Source organism: Mesoplodon densirostris, chromosome 2 (assembly GCF_025265405.1).
Source record: "Mesoplodon densirostris isolate mMesDen1 chromosome 2, mMesDen1 primary haplotype, whole genome shotgun sequence".
NCBI classification, from domain to species: domain Eukaryota; kingdom Metazoa; phylum Chordata; class Mammalia; order Artiodactyla; family Ziphiidae; genus Mesoplodon; species Mesoplodon densirostris.
Genome location: NC_082662.1, coordinates 16,119,798 through 16,138,977, shown reverse-complemented (window position 1 = coordinate 16,138,977; position 19,180 = coordinate 16,119,798). Strand labels below are relative to the sequence as shown.

Below are 19,180 nucleotides of genomic sequence, written 5' to 3'. Positions count from 1 at the left end.
TGCAAAAGAGGTTAAGAGGGTGAGGATGAACATTTCTCACAACCTGTGAGATGCTCTGTCTCCACTAAGGAGGCCAGGTGCGCTCCCTGGGGCCTGGGCCAGCAGCAAAGGTGGGGGGTCCCTATGCTTAGCTACATGGAATTGAGGGGGCAGTTAAGGGAATGCAGACTCAAAGACATGCCAGATGTTTCCAAGGAGATATTCAGAAGGGGGTCAAGGGAGAATTCCAAGTTGAAGGGCTAACTAGAGCTAGCCAGAGAGAGGGGGAGGGGGGGACAGGAAAGGAAGTTTAGAGGTGGCGGTGAGAAACGGGTCTAGACTGTAGAATCATTCCAAATTCAAAGGAAATGTGCTCTTAGGGGCTCACTATCTGATTTCTGTAATCCAGGCGCAGGCGCATTTTGATAATTCTGAGTCAGGCGGAAGTGGTCTTACCTATGGCTCATCAGCTGAAAGTTCCAACCTTCATGGCTTAAATCAGCTTCATAAACAACTCAGCATAGATCCAAGTTTAGGACCTGAACCAGCAGATGCTCCTGGGCCAAAAAGGCAGATCAAGAAGATATCGTACATATTGGCAACTTTGAAAGGGCCAGATATAAAAAAAAAGATGCTTGTCATAGGACAGTCAATATTGGTGGGAGGGCTTCCCTTGTGGCGCAGTGGTTGAGAGTCCGCCTGCCGATGCAGGGGACACGGGTTCGTGCCCCGGTCCGGGAAGATCCCACATGCCGCGGAGCGGCTGGGCCCGTGAGCCATGGCCGCTGAGCCTGCGCGTCCGGAGCCTGTGCTCCGCAACGGGAGAGGCCACAGCAGTGAGAGGCCCGCGTACCGCAAAAAAAAAATTAATAATAATAATAATGGTGGGAAATGGAAACAACCCAAATATTCCATTCGTGGGAATTGATCAACTAAAATATAATACATTAATATAGTGGAATACCATACAACCGTCACCAAGGATTTGACGTGTGTTTATTAACATGGAAAAAAGACGTTTGATAAACTATTCATCAAAAATACAGATTACCAAAATATAAATAGCAGGGTCCCATTTTAACAGAAAAGAAAAAACAAACATTTTTTGTGTAACTGTTCACAGAAGGAAGTCTAAAAGGAGATTTCCAAACTGGTCCTCTGTGGGCTGAGAGATTGCTGATTACTAATGTCTTTTTCTTTACATTCATAAGTAATTCCTTTATTTATTTTTTTACAGTAAGCATGGATTTTTTTTACAGAATTATTTTTTAAAAGCAGAGTGGGGGGCTTCCCTGGTGGCGCAGTGGTTGAGAGTCCGCCTGCCGATGCAGGGGACACGGGTTCGTGCCCCGGTCTGGGAAGATCCCACATGCCGCGGAGCGGCTGGGCCTGTGAGCCATGGCCGCTGAGCCTGCGCGTCCGGAGCCTGTGCTCCGCAACGGGAGAGGCCGCAACAGTGAGAGGCCCGCGTACCGCAAAAAAAAAAAAAAGCAGAGGGGGAAAGCGCTATTTCCAACCTCCCGCAGCTGATACCTGAAGCCCTCATTTTCTTGCATGGTCTCTCCCTCTCCATCCTTATCTTCACTATCCTGTTATTGTCGTTTTGGTTCCAAATCCTGCCCCTCCATCTCCCCCACCCATCCACCCTCAGACACACTGACGCTTTGAGAGGGGTGGAGGCAAAACCGGCTGGGTTCCAAGGAGCACAGAGGCAGGAATTCTGGAAGAAGAGTATGAGCTAAGACACCAGCCAGCCTGGGGTGGGGAGGGAGTGGGGCCGATGGGGTGTTTGCTGGGACATGGCTCTCTGGGGCCACTGGAGTGTGGAGCGAGTGTGGGCTGGTCAAGATCAGAGGCCAGGCAAGGATCAGGCAGTTTGACTCATGACAACACCGCTCTCTCGCGCCTTTGCCAGTGAACTTGATACAGGGCCTAAAGCTCACATCAGAAATGTCTTTGTAGGGTGAGGGTCTGTGACTACCTGCAAAGTGGGGTTTCCAAGGTGGTCCATCAGGAGACCTGAGTCTGGTTTCCCCACTCACAGGAGGCTATAAAATTCTAACCTCACTGAGGCTGTGCTTCTCAGATTCCTTACAACCCAGGGGCTGTGTGAAGCCACAGGATGGAAGAAACTGCATTTCAAAGGGGAAAAAAAGTTTTACTGAGAATTAATGAATTCACATTTGTATAGCAATTTAAAAATTATGTTTTATTTGAAGATTTGGAAGGACCCAATTTTCTAATTGTAATATTACTGCGAGCACACATGTAACACGAAGTAGAATAAAAAACCTAGATGAATTGAACATTCTGAAGCCTCCAGAGACATTTTTTCCTTCCCCTGGGATAGATCTGCTTCAGGCTATGCTTCAGATCCTGCCCACTTTTACTTCTCTTTAAGAAGCACTGGCTGGGAACTTCCCTGGTGACGCAGTGGTTAAGAATCCGCCTGCCAATGCAGGGAACACAGGTTTGATCCCTGGTCCAGGGAGATCCCACACGCCACAGAGCAACTAAGCCAGTACGCCACAGCTACTGAAGCCTGTGCGCCACAACTACTGAAGCCCGTGCGCCTAGAGCCCGTGCTCCGCGACAAGAGAAGCCACCGCAATGAGAAGCCCGCACACTGCAACGAAGAGTAGCCCCAGCTCACCGCAACCAGAGAAAGCCCGCACGCAGCAAAGACCCAACACAGTCAAAAATAAATAAAATAAAATTAATTAATTTTTTAAAAAGAAGAAGAAGCACCGGCTAAACAGATCACCAAAGTGTCTTACCTCTGTGTCCCTGGGTGCGGTCAATTACACTGAAGTCAGTTAGATGGCAAGGTGTATAAATTACTGTCTCCCCTGAGCAGGGTTTGATGGAGGTGGGGGGGTGCTTAAGTAATCTCCCACAATTTCCTACAGGGTTACTGTCTCCATTTTATCAAAATGAGAAACTGAGCTTCGAAGAAGTTGAAAAGACTTGCCGAAGGCCACGCAGCTAGCAAAGTGACAGAGCTGGCTGTCTAACTATAAAGCCCATGCAAATGATGGGTAAGCCAAGGCACCTTTGAGAAACAAAGTAGCTCCCAAGCCAAGATGGTAGGATGGGGGCAATGTGAAGGAACATGCTACTAAATGCCGTCATTTCTCAGAAAACAGAAGTTTTTCAAAGGAACGTTCACGTTCTCCTTTATTTATTTCTGTAATATTTGGGTTGTTATAACCAATATGTTTTCTTCATGGTGGTTGCCCAACAACATCAAAAGGTTATTTAGACACTAACCCCAAATAACGTCCCTTGGTCTGATTACAACCTCAGCCAGCTACCTTCCTAATTATTTGGCCTCCAGTAGAGCTGGCTAGCAGAGAGGGGGGCAATGGCCAAGCTGACCAAACTGTGTTGCCCACCTGATTTTCTATTTCTCATTATAAATGAATGCAGCTCAACAAATTTTTTCTTCTCCTATCTCAACCCTTCCTAGGGTCTAGCAAACAGAAAGGAGCATTACATAATGCAGGTCAAAGCAGAAAAGAGACACAAAGTCTCTTTCGGCATAGTAACCCACAGGTGTTAGTTCTCTCTTGGCCATATACAGCTTGATTGTCTTGCATCAGGTAGCGATTAAAGGCTTCTTTTCTTCATCTATTGCTGCATTACTCAGATGTCTTTCCCTTGCAAGGGACAGAAATCCAACTCAAGCTGACTTAAGAATAAAAATCAGAGTGGATCTTTTTTTTTAATTTTTTATTTTATTTTTTTTTTGCTTTATAACAAATTTAATCAGTTATACATATACATATGTTCCCATATCCCCTCCCTTTTGCGTCTCCCTCCCACCCTCCCTATCCCACCCCTCCAGGCGGTCACAAAGCACCGAGCTGATCTCCCTGTGCTATGAGGCTGCTTCCCGCTAGCTATCTACCTTACGTTTGGTAGTGTATATATGTCCATGCCGCTCTTTCACTTTGTCACAGCTTATCCTTCCCCCTCCCCATATCCTCAAGTCCATTCTCTAGTAGGTCTGTGTCTTTATTCCTGTCTTACCCCTATGTTCTTCATGACATTTTTTTTCTTAAATTCCATATATATGTATTAGCATACAGTATTTGTCTTTCTCTTTCTGACTTACTTCACTCTGTATGACAGGCTCTAGGTCCATCCACCTCATTACAAATAGCTCAATTTCGTTTCTTTTTATGGCTGAGTAATATTCCATTGTATATATGTGCCACATCTTCTTTACCCATTCATCCGATGATGGACACTTAGGTTGTTTCCATCTCCGGGCTATTGTAAATAGGGCTGCTATGAACATTTTGGTACATGTCTCTTTTTGAATTATGGTTTTCTCAGGGTATATGCCCAGTAGTGGGATTGCTGGGTCATATGGTAGTTCTATTTGTAGTTTTTTAAGGAACCTCCATACCGTTCTCCATAGTGGCTGTACCAATTCACATTCCCACCAGCAGTGCAAGAGTGTTCCCTTTTTTCCACACCCTCTCCAGCATTTATTGTTTCTAGATTTTTTGATGATGGCCATTCTGACTGGTGTGAGATGATAGCTCATTGTAGTTTTGATTTGCATTTCTCTAATGAGTAAAGATGTTGAGCATCCTTTCATGTGTTTGTTGGCAGTCTGTATATCTTCTGTGGAGAAATGTCTATTTAGGTCTTCTGCCCATTTTTGGATTGGGTTGTTTGTTTTTTTGTTATTGAGCTGCACGAGCTGCTTATAAATTTTGGAGATGAATCCTTTGTCAGTTGCTTCATTTGCAAATATTTTCTCCCATTCTGAGGGTTGTCTTTTGGTCTTGTTTATGGTTTCCTTTGCTGTGCAAAAGCTTTGAAGTTTCATTAGGTCCCATGTGTTTATTTTTGTCTTTATTTCCATTTCTCTAGGAGGTGGGTCAAAAAGGATCTTGCTGTGATTGATGTCATAGAGTGTTCTGCCTATGTTTTCCTCTAGGAGTTTGATAGTGTCTGGCCTTACATTTAGGTCTTTAATCCATTTTGAGCTAATTTTTGTGTATGGTGTTAGGGAGTGATCTAATCTCATACTTTTACATGTCCCTGTCCAGTTTTCCCAGCACCACTTATTGAAGAGACTGTCCTTTCTCCACTGTACATTCCTGCCTCCTTTATCAAAGATAAGGTGACCATATGTCCGTGGGTTTATCTCTGGGCTTTCTATCCTGTTCCATTGATCTATCTTTCTGTTTTTGTGCCAGTATCATACCGCCTTGATGACTGTAGCTTTGTAGTATAGTCTGAAGTCAGGGAGCCTGATTCCTCCAGCTCCATTTTTCGTTCTCAAGATTGCTTTGGCTATTCGGGGTCTTTTGTGTTTCCATACAAATTGTGAAATTTTTTGTTCTAGTTCTGTAAAAAATGCCAGTGGTAGTTTGATAGGGATTGCATTGAATCTGTAGATTGCTTTGGGTAGTAGAGTCATTTTCACAATGTTGATTCTTCCAATCCAAGAACATGGTACATCTCTCCATCTATTTGTATCATCTTTAATTTCTTTCATCAGTGTCTTATAATTTTCTGCATACAGGTCTTTCGTCTCCTTAGGGAGGTTTATTCCTAGATATTTTATTCTTTTTGTTGCAGTGGTAAATGGGAGTGTTTCCTTGATTTCACTTTCAGATTTTTCATCATTAGTATATAGGAATGCCAGAGATGTCTGTACATTAATTTTGTATCCTGCAACTTTACCAAATTCATTGATTAGCTCTAGTAGTTTTCTGGTAGCATCTTTAGGATTCTCTATGTATAGTATCATGTCATCTGCAAACAGTGACAGCTTTACTTCTTTTCCTATTTGGATTCCTTTTATTTCCTTTTCTTCTCTGATTGCTGTGGCTAAAACTTCCAAAACTAGGTTGAATAAGAGTGGTGAGAGTGGGCAACCTTGTCTTGTTCCTGATCTTAGTGGAAGTGGTTTCAGTTTTTCACCATTTAGGACGATGCTGGCTGTGGGTTTGTCATATATGGCCTTTATTATGTTGAGGAAAGTTCCCTCTATGCCTACTTTCTGCAGAGTTTTTATCATAAATGGGTGTTGAATTTTGTCGAAAGCTTTCTCTGCATCTATTGAGATGATCATATGGTTTTTCTCCTTCAATTTGTTAATATGGTGTATCACGTTGATTGATTTGCGTATATTGAAGAATCCTTGCATTCCTGGAATAAGCCCCACTTGATCATGGTGTATGATCCTTTTAATGTGCTGTTGGATTCTGTTTGCTAGTATTTTGTTGAGGATTTTTGCATCTATGTTCATCAGTGATATTGGCCTGTAGTTTTCTTTCTTTGTGACATCCTTGCCTGGTTTTGGTATCAAGGTGATGGTGGCCTCGTAGAATGAGTTTGGGAGTGTTCCTCCCTCTGCTATATTTTGGAAGAGTTTGAGAAGGATAGGTGTTAGCTCTTCTCTAAATGTTTGACAGAATTCACCTGTGAAGCCATCTGGTCCTGGGCTTTTGTTTGTTGGAAGATTTTTTATCACAGTTTCAACTTCAGTGCTTGTGATTGGTCTGTTCATATTTTCTATTTCTTCCTGATTCAGTCTTGGCAGGTTGTGCATTTCTAAGAATTTGTCCATTTCTTCCAGGTTGTCCATTTTATTGGCATAGAGTTGCTTGTAGTAATCTCTCATGATCTTTTGTATTTCTGCAGTGTCAGTTGTTACTTCTCCTTTTTCATTTCTAATTCTATTGATTTGAGTCTTCTCCCTTTTTTTCTTGATGAGTCTGGCTAATGGTTTATCAATTTTGTTTATCTTCTCAAAGAACCAGCTTTTAGTTTTATTGATCTTTGCTATCGTTTCCTTCATTTCTTTTTCATTTATTTCTGATCTGATTTTTATGATTTCTTTCCTTCTGCTAACTTTGGGATGTTTTTGTTCTTCTTTCTCTAATTGCTTTAGGTGCAAGGTTAGGTTGTTTATTCGAGATGTTTCCTGTTTCTTAAGGTGGGATTGTATTGCTATAAACTTCCCTCTTAGAACTGATTTTGCTGCATCCCCTAGGTTTTGGGTCGTCGTGTCTCCATTGTCATTTGTTTCTAGGTATTTTTTAATTTCCTCTTTGATTTCTTCAGTGATCACTTCGTTATTAAGTAGTGTATTGTTTAGCCTCCATGTGTTTGTATTTTTTACAGCTCTTTTCCTGTAATTGATATCTAGTCTCATAGCATTGTGGTCGGAAAAGATACCTGATACAATTTCAATTTTCTTAAATTTACCAAGGCTTGATTTGTGACCCAAGATATGATCTATCCTGGAGAATGTTCCATGAGCACTTGAGAAAAATGTGTATTCTGTTGTTTTTGGATGGAATGTCCTATAAATATGAATTAAGTCCATCTTGTTTAATGTACCATTTAAAGCTTGTGTTTCCTTATTTATTTTCATTTTGGATGATCTGTCCATTGGTGAAAGTGGGGTGTTAAAGTCCCCTACTATGAGTGTGTTACTGTCGATTTCCCCTTTTATGGCTGTTAGTATTTGCCTTATGTATTGAGGTGCTCCTATGTTGGGTGCATAAATATTTACAATTGTTATATCTTCTTCTTGTGTCGATCCCTTGATCATTATGTAGTGTCCTTCTTTGTCTCTTCTAGTAGTCTTTATTTTAAAGTCTATTTTGTCTGATATGAGAATTGCTACTCCAGCTTTCTTTTGGTTTCCATTTGCATGGAATATCTTATTCCATCCCCTTACTTTCAGTCTGTATGTGTCTCTAGGTCTGAAGTGGGTCTCTTGTAGACAGCACATATATGGGTCTTGTTTTTGTATCCATTCAGCCAATCTGTGTCTTTTGGTGGGAGCATTTAGTCCATTTACAGTTAAGATAATTATCAATATGTATGTTCCTATTCCCGTTTTCTTAATTGTTTTGGGTTCGTTATTGTAGGTCTTTTCCTTCTGTTGTGTTTCTTGCCTAGAGAAGTTCCTTTAGCATTTGTTGTAAAGCTGGTTTGGTGGTGCTGAACTCTCTCAGCTTTTGCTTGTCTGTAAAGGTTTTAATTTCTCCATCAAATCTGAATGAGATCCTTGCTGGGTAGAGTAATCTTGGTTGCAGGTTTTTCTCCTTCATCACTTTAATTATGTCCTGCCACTCCCTTCTGGCTTGTAGAGTTTCTGCTGAGAGATCAGCTGTTATCCTGATGGGGATTCCCTTGTGTGTTATTTGTTGTTTTTGCCTTGCTGCTTTTAATATGATTTCTTTGTGTTTAATTTTTGACAGTTTGATTAATATGTGTCTTGGCGTATTTCTCCTTGGATTTATTCTGTATGGGACTCTCTGTGCCTCCTGGACTTGATTAACTATTTCCTTTCCTATATTAGGGAAGTTTTCAACTATAATCTCTTCAAATATTTTCTCAGTCCCTTTCTTTTTCTCTTCTTCTTCTGGAACCCCTATAATTCGAACGTTGGTGTGTTTAATGTTGTCCCAGAGGTCTCTGAGACTGTCCTCTGTTCTTTTCATTCTTTTTTCTTTATTTTGCTGTGCAGCAGTTATTTCCACTATTTTATCTTCCACCTCACTTATCCGTTCCACCTCACTTATCCGTTCTTCTGCCTCAGTTATTCTGCTATTGATCCCATCTAGAGTATTTTTCATTTCATTTATTGTGTTTTTAATCGATGCTTGATTCATCTTTAGTTCTTCTAGGTCCTTGTTAACTGTTTCTTGCATTTTGTCTATTCTATTTCCAAGATTTTGGATCTTGGAAATAGAATCTTGGATCATCTTTACTATCATTATTCTGAATTCTTTTTCAGGTAGACTGCCTATTACCTCTTCATTTGTTAGGTCTGGTGGGTTTTTATCTTGCTCCTTCTCCTGCTGTGTGTTTTTCTGTCTTCTCATTTTGCTTATGTTACTGTGTTTGGGGTCTCCTTTTTGCAGGCTGCACATTTGTAGTTCCCGTTGTTTTTAGTGTCTGTCCCCAGTGGCTAAGGTTGGTTTAGTGGGTTGTGTAGGCTTCCTGGTGGAGGGGACTAGTGCCTGTGTTCTGGTGGATGAGGCTGGATCTTGTCTTTCTGGTGGGCAAGTCCACGTCTGGTGGTGTGTTTTGGGGTGTCTGTGGACTTTTTATGATTTTAGGCCACCTCTCTGCTAATGGGTAGCGTTGTGTTCCTGTCTTGCTAGTTGTTTGGCATAGGGTGTCCAGCACTGTAGCTTGCTGGTCGTTGAGTGAAGCTGGGTGCTGGTGTTGAGATGGAGATCTCTGGAAGATTTTCGCTGTTTGATATTATGTGGAGCTGGGAGGTCTCTTGTGGACCAATGTCCTGAAGTTGGCTCTCTCAACTCAGAGGCACAGCACTGACTCCTGGCTCCTCAATTTGGGATGATTTGTTGTCTATTCATGTATTCCACAGATGCAGGGTCCATTAAGTTGATTGTGGAGCTTTAATCCGCTGCTTCTGAGGCTGCTGGGAGAGGTTTCCCTTTCTCTTCTTTGTTCTCACAGCTCCTGGGTCTCAGCTTTGGATTTGGCCCCGCCTCTGCGTGTAGGTCGCCGGAGGGCGTCTGTTCTTCGCTCAGACAGGACAGGGTTAAAGGAGCAGCGTCTTCGGGGACTCTGGCTCACTCAGGCCGGGCGGGAGGGAGGGGCACGGAGTGCGGGGCGAGCCTGCAGCGGCAGAGGCCGGCGTGACGTTGCACCAACCCGAGGCGCGCCATGCGTTCTCCCAGGGAGGCCGCCCCTGGATCCCGGGACCCCGGCCTTGGCGGGCTGCACAGGCTCCTGGAAGGGCGGTGTGGACAGTGACCTGCGCTCGCACACAGGCTTCTTGGCGGCGGCAGCAGCAGCCCCAGTGTCCCACACCCCTCACTGGGCTCCGCGCTTTCAGCCGCGACTTGCGCCCGTCTGTGGAGCTCCTTTAAGCAGCGCTCTTAATCCCCTCTCCTCGCGCACCAGGAAACCAAGAGGGAAGAAAATGTCTCTTGCCTCTTCGGCAGCTCCAGAATTTTCCCGGACTCCCTCCCGGCTAGCTGTGGCACATTAGCCCCCTTCAGGCTGAGTTCTCGCCGCCAGCCCCAGTCCTCTCCCTGCGCTCTGACCGAAGCCCGAGTCTCAGCTTCCAGTGCCGCCCGCCCCGGTGGGCGAGCAGACAAGCCTCTCGGGCTGGAGAGTGCCGCTCGGCACCGATCCTCTGTGCGGGAATCTCTCCGCTTTGCCCTACCTAGGTATGTGGGGAGTTTCTTGCCTTTTGGGAGATCTGGGGTCTTCTGCCAGTGTTCAGTAGGTGTTCTGTAGGAGTTGTTCCACGTGTAGCTGTATTTCTGGTGTATCCAGAGTGGATCTTATTGGTTATTATAACTAAAAAAAAAATCCAAAGAGCTCTGACTTCAGGTATGGCTGGATCAAGGTATTCAATGTCATCGGGCCTTTTCCTGACTCTTTTCTCATCTTTCTTTTGTGTCACACAGTGTGTTCCTGGCGCTTCCAGGATTCCATCCTCTAGCTTGGAAACCCAGCAGTAAGAGAAACTTGTGAGTCGTTCCAACAGAATTCCCAGAATTGAATCTCATTGGTTTGGCTTAGATCACATACCCATGTCTGAACCAATTCTTTTAGCCAGCGGGGTGGAATATGCTGATTGGTCTGCCCTGAATTACATCGCCTCTCTCCTCCCACAGAGCTTCGAACTACACAGAATGACAGTGGAGAGCAGTGGTTGCCCAAAAGGAAAACAGGCCACTGTAGAAGGAGAAAGGATGCTGGGCTTGGGGAGAAAACAGATGCCCAGTGCTAGACCTGAGGCACCTTTCAGCTTGATCTGGGGGAGAACAGAATAGAAAGAAATAAGTGATTGTCAGGCTGATGGCTGAGGAGGAGAAGAGATGTGATGACGAGGGGAGAGGGTGGAGAATTCGATTTTAGAGACAGGGGACCCAGGGGGAGGGTGAAGCAAGGGAGCAGAGCCTGACCCTTAGGGTGGAGGAAAGCACTGGGTCAGAAGAGCTGGACTCTGTGGACCCCAGCTGGTGACAGAAGCAGCAAAGGATGGTGCAGCTTGTCCTTCTGGATTCGGCGTGGCGTAGGTGAGGCATTACTTTGAGGGGGTGGATTGCACCACCACCCCCTCTGACGTTCAGAGCAAAGTGAGGAAATCGCATTTTCGTTTTAAATTTTAAATTTGTTATTAAAGTATAGTTGCTTTACAATGTCTTGTTAGTCTCTGGTGTACAGCAAAGTGATTCAGTTATACATATATTTTTTTTTCCTTTTTCATATTCTTTTCCATTGTGGGAATCACGTTTTCTTAACTGCCATGCTATGTATGTCTTTCAGTCCCACATGAGTCCTGTTAGCTTGAGGCAGCTGCCTGAAGGCCAACTGCCTCTACACCAAAGGACGAGATTGAGTTCCTGGACCCAAGAGGCTGGGAACCTGACCTTGGACGCTGGTAGATTCCACGGGGTCCTGGCCCCATGAAAGGCCCCTTGACAGAGAGCTGGCAGGCCTGCCCTGACCACACCCTGCCTTTGCTTCCAGACCTCGGCAGCGCCTTCCTTACAGGGCTGTGCCAGGATGCAGGGAGATCGCAGGTGAAGATTCTGTCTCGAGGCTCGGCTCCAAGCAGGCCCAAACTAACAGCAGCTGTTTTTATTACTACTGGCTCTGCAGTGTGCCTGGCACACAACAAATTGTACCTATTATTAGGTGTGTGAAGTGCACAGCTGGATAGAGATGAGATGCTTTGGAGCCAGTAACGGTTAATACAATTATTGTGACTGTAAAGGAACAGACGGCAGTAGCAGGTGATAGATACCTATGGACTGTTTCGGTTTTACTGTTTGGCTGGACTTTTTCCCCCCTGCTATTCAGAATACTTTTCCCAACACTTCTTTCTTCTTCACAGGGCCACCTGCTTGCAAACATTCTCAAAGCACAAATAAACTTTTTCCCGCTGATCCTGACATCCAAAACCTTTTGAGAAACACCCATGGTGGTGTTTCTCAAAGTGGGGTCCCCCTGGTCCAGCTGGGTTAGAATCATCATGATGTTTGTTAACTGAGCAAATTCTAAGATTCCCATCCACACCTTGCTGAATCTCAATCTCTGGGTTTGGGACCTAGAAACCTGCATTTTAAAAGGCTCCTGGGGTGGGGGGAGGGTGGGGGTGGTGATTCCAATGTATCCTGAAGCTCACAAGTCATAATCTCGCGGGCACTCATGAGGCACCAGCCACAACAGGAAAATCCTGATTCACGCACTGGCCCTGCCCCCTCGGCCCTTCTATCAGGCAATTCAAAGATTCCAGGCCCTCAAGTTACTGATTAACCCCAGGTTTCAAGGAAAGAAATAATAATAACGGAAGGGACAACGTGAGTCAAGAAACAAGCTGAGCAGCCCTGGGAGAGCGGTGCTGGATGGCTGGTGACCAGAAGGAAATAGAGGCTTGAGAAGCGCAGCCTGAGGTCAGACCACATCCAGATCCCAGTGACACCGACTGACACTTCCCTGTCGATGCCCAGGTCCTGAGCTGCCACGTCCCAGTGGCTCCTGTGCCCAGAATGGCCTGCACTGAGCTCCTGCAGCAGCCCCAGCTTATGTCCAAAGAAGCCACCGCCTCTAACACCGCGGGCCCTGCTGGGGGTCATCGCAGCTCCACGGATGGCAACCTGGAATGCCTGGTGTGCCGGGAGCCCTATAGCACTGCCCGGCTGCCCAAGCTGCTGGGCTGCCAGCACACCTTCTGTGCCGTCTGCCTGAAGCTGCTGCTGTGCGTGCAGGACGACACCTGGTCCATCATCTGCCCACTGTGCCGCAAGGTCACTGCCGTCCCCGGGGGCCTCATCTGCAGCCTGCGTGACCAGGAGGCCGTGCTGAGACAGCTGGCCTGGCCGGGCCCGGAGGTGCGGCTCTGTCCTCAGGGGCTGGTGAATCCTGTTACCCTGATAGCAGGGCATCCCAGCTTAGCAGGAGAGGATGAACAGGACATGGAGAGTGCCAACTGCGTGGCAGCCCGGCGCCTGGCGGCACACCTGTTCCTACTGGTCTTGCTCATCGTCCTCATCCTGCCCTTCATCTACCCAGGCATCATCTGGTGGATGCTCAGCTTCATCGTCGCACTGGTCCTGCTGTTGTCCATGCTTTTCTGCTGTCACCGCAGCAGCCAGGGCAGCTGCTGGTCCTCCCCCAGGACTGTCTTCTGCAGAGAGCAGAAACCCAGCGAGATCTCTTCCATTGCCTGAAAGTGATCCGACCAGGCAGTGTCTGGGGACTTCTGTCTCTGCGGTCCGTTTACTGTCACAGTGAACAGGGTAAGGGGCTCTGCATCAGACTGGCTCCCTTGGGAGAGTAAACGCCAGCTGGACCTGCAAGCCAAAGCCAGAATGGCAGTCTTGGGTCAAGAACTGTGTGTTTAGACAATAGACTTACACCTGCTCAGGGAATAGCATAGCTAAACTGTTTGGGAGTGGGGAAGAGGCACAGACTACTTGAATGCTACAGGGGCGGGGGGACCTTCTGTTCCACTTATTCCAATGCTCCCGTTTTTCTTTCTATACCTTGATAAAAATATTGCAAATATTGACGTTATTGCACAGCAGACAGAACCGGAACTCCTGTTTCTGCAATTTATGTATCTGGTTGTTGCTTGCTTTCTTTTGGTTTGGTTTGGTGTGTTTGGGGTTGTTTGCTTCTATTTCTGGCTGTGACACATTTTCCCTCCGGGGAAGTCAGAGGCCACAGGAAGTCCTCCTGTGCTCCCCCTGATGTTGTCCATCTCGTGCCCATCCCACCTCACCAAAGGTCCTGGGGGTTCGGGTCTCCCATTGAGCTGCCCCCAGGAATGGAGAGGGAGAACTTGTGCGGAGGAGTGGGTCTTCTGCTGCTGCCAGGGGATGCCCACATTTGGTTGGCAGAGTTGGGGAGGGTTGGAGAGGACACAGGTGGGTCTGGGAATTGCTCTCAGCAGCTCCACCAGGATTTCTCAGCTCCATGTCCTCAGGTCCTAACTTAACAGAGAATCCCAGTGTTACAAGAACTACCCCCATCCCCCCCAGCGGGTCCAGCTGCCCATCGGATGCACATGATCCCACTCTCTAGAACGAGATCTTTATGGGCGTTGTTTCTTTCTTATTGCCTCCCGATGCCCATTTGAGCTTTTGTCATAAAGATAAGAGGCCCCATAAATGCAAGAGTCCTCTCCAATAACCCCCCATTTCCTGCCTCTCCCTGAGAGCCACAGCCTTTTGAAAGGCTTTTGTGTCTTCTCTCCACTGTTTCTGCTCCATAACAGAGAAGAGACTTCTGCCAGAGTCAGGCATCAGCCAGGGGTGACCCATCAGGGTGCAGGGGAGTAAAAGACAGGAGATGTCACATTATTTCCTTCCAAAGACCCCATAACTGGGAAGCAGACTCGAAACCTCAGAGGGGTTCGCTGAGTACAATCCATTGTCCCTCCTTGCCCGCCTTTCCTCCTGATAGGATGACAGTTGCAGGCTGGACGTGAAGTTCGCGGTGACGGTCCCTTTGTCAGGGAGGGAAGAGAGAACACCGCCACTGCAGCACGTGGAGGGGGCGGTGGCGGGGGCGGGGGCGGGGGGGAGGGCGGGTAGCGGGTTGGCCCCGGCCCAGCGGTTGCGTGTGTGTTGTTGAACAGGGCCTTCTGGCTCTCTGAGCTTCATTTCCCCAAAATAAGCCAGTAGCACTGGATTATTCCTAAGTCCCCTGAAGCCCAGAAGCTGAGGATGCTGCTGGGCTCCCAGATAATGAATGTGGGGTCACATCCCCTGTGGAGTCACACCCAGAAAAGTCAAAGTATAAGTCTGTATGCAATTAGCTGTTCTTGCAATCTGCACACACACAAAAAATCTTCCTTTTTCTTATAAGGTACCTTCAGGGCACACTGTGACACCCGTGCTATTGGTCTTATTAACTCCTGGTGCTGGGAGAGAGTGTGGGTGAGTGCGTGTGGGTGTACATGTGCCCATGCTTTTAAGCCAAGGCCAAGCGGGCCTAGAGGACACCCTGTCTCCCCAGGATGGATAAATGACAAGAATTGTTTGGCATTTCCAGGGCTGGCCTCGGGTATGTGCAGTTTGGGATGGTCGCCAGTAGGAGAGGGGAAGAACCTTCTTTCCTCACTCACCTCCACTCCCATTCCATCTCATTCTTGGACCCTCCACCAAGAAGAAAACCTCCACCAAGTTTTCAGTTGCTAATGACAACATCATTTCTACCAAAGTAACAGTGGGCTCATGTTTACGGAGTGCTTACTGTGCACCTGGCACTGCATTAACAGCTTTATGTCCATTATCTAGCTGAATCTTCAAAGCAGCTTTATGAAGAAGAGACCATCTTGCCGATGAGGATACTGAGGATCAGAGAGGTCAATTCATCTGCCTGAGATTGCACAGCCAGCCACTGCCAGAGCCCCCCTAGGAAATTAACCCATTGTTCTTTCTGCTCCCACATGTTTCCTCCTTTGTGTGCAGTTTCAAAACAACCAGGAAGCTGGTCACTGCTTGTGGGCTTGCTAGGGAGAATAGGAAACTAACCACAGGAGCCTCCAAATTCCAGTAGTCAGGTGCTCAGAGAAGCCCGAGAATTCTGGAATCTATTGTCTATGCTAAAGAGAAAGAAAAGAGAATGATAAAAGTAGGATGGCTTTCCTGACTTTTACCACCCCGTGCCAGCCTCCCCTGAAGGGAGCTATGTCAGCACATGACCAACGTGCCCTCCGTCTCCATGGGCAAAGATGTCTCGACACTTCTGTCCCATTGTCCTGAAGCCCAGCTGGTCCCCGAGTACTATTGGCCCCTGGCAGTGTTGGGGCAGAGAGCACCAGAGGCTAATTTCAGCCCAGGCTGCCCTGGAGAGGAACAGAGGAAACAGGCAGTGCTGCAAAAGGATGTAAGTGGAAGAAATCGGAGGGGCAGGGCAAGGCTCAAAGGCAGGCTCTGACCCAGTGTGTGGCCAATAGGAATCACAGAATTTCTCTGAGCCATGGTGTGCCCACCTGGAACGCAGCAGAGGAAGCCACACACCTCCCAGGGCCTCCATGGGGATACAAAGTGCCGCCGAACAAGAATCCCGTGTCCTAACAGTCTGCCTTTATCATCAGACATTGACCCCTGGGGGTGAACAGGTTCCACGGGGCCTGTCCGGTATGATATAGCAGGGCGCCAGCCTTGGTGATGGGGTGGAGAAGCCAGTCTGGAGTAGGAGTGATGTCCAGGACAGGCCGATCTGGTGGAGAACCTTGTGTTTAGGTCCTAAGGATGGAGAGGAATTGCAGGGGGAGGCCACATTTCATCCCCATCAGCCCCATCACCCTATTCTGTGACCTGGAAGTCAGACATACCTGGCTTGAATTCTAGCTTCACCGCTTAGAAGTCACCTTGCCTCTCTGAGTCTCAGATTCCTTATCCATGAAACAGGTTATATGCATATTTCACAGGGTTGTGAGGGAATTAGCAAAATAATCCATGGTTGAGCATTGAGGACTGCAAGGAAGTAAAGAAGGAAGGGAGAAGACAAGGAGAGATGGGCTGAGTTCTAGAAAGCCCCAACAGGAATGATGAGAACAGACTCATCTTATTTTATTCAGTCTTATTAATAAGGAAATATATTAAAACCCAGGCACTAGAATTTACCTCCCCCATTAACCAGCCTCAACATCAGCAACATCTTCATTAATATAAGAAAACAATCATCGCTAACATCGTTTGAATGAACCATGCAAAGTGTATTACATATGTTATTACATCTGCTAGAATGTAGTTGCTATTATCAATTACCCTCAAATTACCAACAGGGATGCTGAGGCACAGAGAGGTTAAGTAACTTGCTCAAGATCACACAGTGAGGTGATGGTGAGGCCAAGACCAGGTCCAACTCCAGAGTTTAGGCTTTGAGTCACTTTGCTGTATCAGATGAAACATTCCCAGCACACTGTAAGCACTCAAGGTATGTGGGCCCCTGGCCCAAAGGGTGAAAAACTGAGAAGAGACGGCATCCCCTCTTTGGATGGGGGACTCAGGGGTAGAAGTTTGTGGAGGTCACCTGTCCCATTACCCACAGCCATGTTCTCATCTCACCCTAAAGCACCTGTTCATCATTGGAAGCCCTTTCCAAATGACTGGAGGAAGTCTTGCAGTCTTTGCTGGAACAATGAATTCTCTGTGGCAATGGAAAACGTTTCCGAGAATGAAGGACATTCCCGCAATCTCTCAGGCTATGGGAACAGCATAGAGCACAGTCAAAGAGAAATGAGATCCAAGCTCTTGAATCTGCCTGGAGCTATTCATATGAACTTTATATTCTTGTCCAAGAACCTCGAAGTTACTTTTTTTAAGGCAGAATATTTCCTGGGACAGTAGAGAACTCTCCGAAGAATTCAGGACACCATGGAAGCTAAGATCCATCTGTGCATTTATTCAACAAGTATTTATTCAAGGTCTTCTCTGTGCCAGGTACTGAGCAAGATATTTAATCTTATTTGATAAGGAATTTTGATGAAAAAGGAAAATTAATAAGTGCAAAGTTGAATTGTGTCCCCCTCCCCCAAAAATATCTGTTGAAGTCCTAACCCCCACTACCTCAGAATGTGACCTTATTTGGAAATAGGGTTTTTACAGAGATAATCAAGTTAAAATGAGGTCACTGGGGTGGGTCCCAATCCAGTATGACTGGTATCCTTTAAAAAGGGGGAAATTGGACATAGAGACAGACATACAAAGAAGAAAGACAATATGAAGATACACAGGAAGAAGATGGCCATGTGAAGGTGAAGGCAGAGACCAGGGTTATGTTTCTATAAGCCAAGGAATGCCAAAGATGACCAGAAAGTGACCAGAAGCCAGGAGAGAGGCCCAGAAGAGATTCTCTCTCAGAGCTCTCATCAGGAACCAATCCTACCGATGCCTTGATCTTGGACTTGTAGCCTGCAGAACTGTGTGAGACAATAAGTTTCTATTGTTTAAGCAACCAGGTATTGTGGCACCTTGGTATGGCAGCCCTAGGAACCAATACAGCATCTATCCTGTGCCTGTGCTTGCAACAGGCCCCTTAGCTGGGCTGCTTCAAGTTCAGGTAAATAACTTGCCCAGAGTCTTATGGCACATACATAGAAATGTCAGGCTCAAAATCAAGTCTGATTGATTCCCAAGATTAGTTCCTCAGCCCCATTTTGTAGATAGGAAATCGAGACTCAGAGAAGCCCTGTGATTCCCCCCCAGACAGAGCCCAATATGTCAGAGATGGAGTTGGAATCAGAGCCCACAGTTCCTAAGTTATCCTTAATCTTAGCAACAGCCATATGAGAATTACTAAATTATTATCCCCAGTTCACAGACTAAAGAGTTAAAATCCAAGTCATTAAGATACCTGACCTTCAGGTCACAAGCGAGTAAGTGAGATACTAGAATTTGAACCTACTGTTTGACTCTAAAGCTCCGTCTGCACTTCCCACTGCCCCACACTGCCTCTTAGCACCCTGTCTGCATTGAGAAGCAGGAAAGTGTATTTTTCAGGATGCTTGAGGAACCCACCATAAGAGCCTGTATGCTCAAAGAGGGCAGGACTAAAGTGGACCTTTGTCTTGTTTCCTTTGACTGTCTTATATTCAGCTGGGCCCCCCTCGTTCCCCCACCTCCCTTACTGAGGAAACTGCCCTGTAGCTCATCTTGCCCAAGGGAGAGTTCCACCAGCAACCACTACACCAGTTGGGGCGCTTGGTCCTTCCTCTACCCACCTCCCTTTTCACCTGAAGCAGTCACATGATATATGTCATATGATCTTTTCCAGAACTGGAATCTGGAGCTAGTGGTGAAGGAGAGATGAGTGTTTAAAGTGGCAGCAACATGGGACTTCCCTGGTGGTCTAGTGGCTAAGACTGCATGCTCCCAATGCAGGGGGCCCAGGTTCGACCCCTGGTCAGGGAACTAGATCCCACATGCCTCAACTAAAAGATCCTGCATGCCACAATGAAGATCCCAGCCCGCATGCTGCAACCAAGAACAGACGCAGCCAAATAAATAAATAAATACATATTTTTTACATTTAGAATAAATAAATAAATAAAGTGACAGCAACAGAGCAGATGGTCCCCGTAGCTCTGGTCCTTGAGCCACTGGTTGATTCAGTAAACCCTCAGGTTCCTTCCCCACAATTATTATTTTTTTCTTTAGATAGCCAGAATCAGTTTCTGTTGCTTGCAACCCACATTCGTGACCTAATACAG

General features: G+C 46.4%; 1 protein-coding gene across 1 annotated transcript; it reads left to right on the top strand.

Annotated features, from left to right (window-relative positions):
• The first annotated feature begins 12,503 nt into the window (after positions 1–12,503).
• RNF186 (ring finger protein 186) lies at positions 12,504–13,184 on the top strand. The gene has a single exon (XM_060080350.1). The coding sequence runs from the start codon at positions 12,504–12,506 to the stop codon at positions 13,182–13,184; it is 681 nt and encodes a 226-aa protein (XP_059936333.1).
• Positions 13,185–19,180: the final 5,996 nt, after the last annotated feature.

Bases quoted from the DNA above. Each gene is read 5' to 3' on its own strand.
- RNF186 (XM_060080350.1), top strand. From the start codon at position 12,504: ATGGCCTGCACTGAGCTCCTGCAGCAGCCCCAGCTTATGTCCAAAGAA.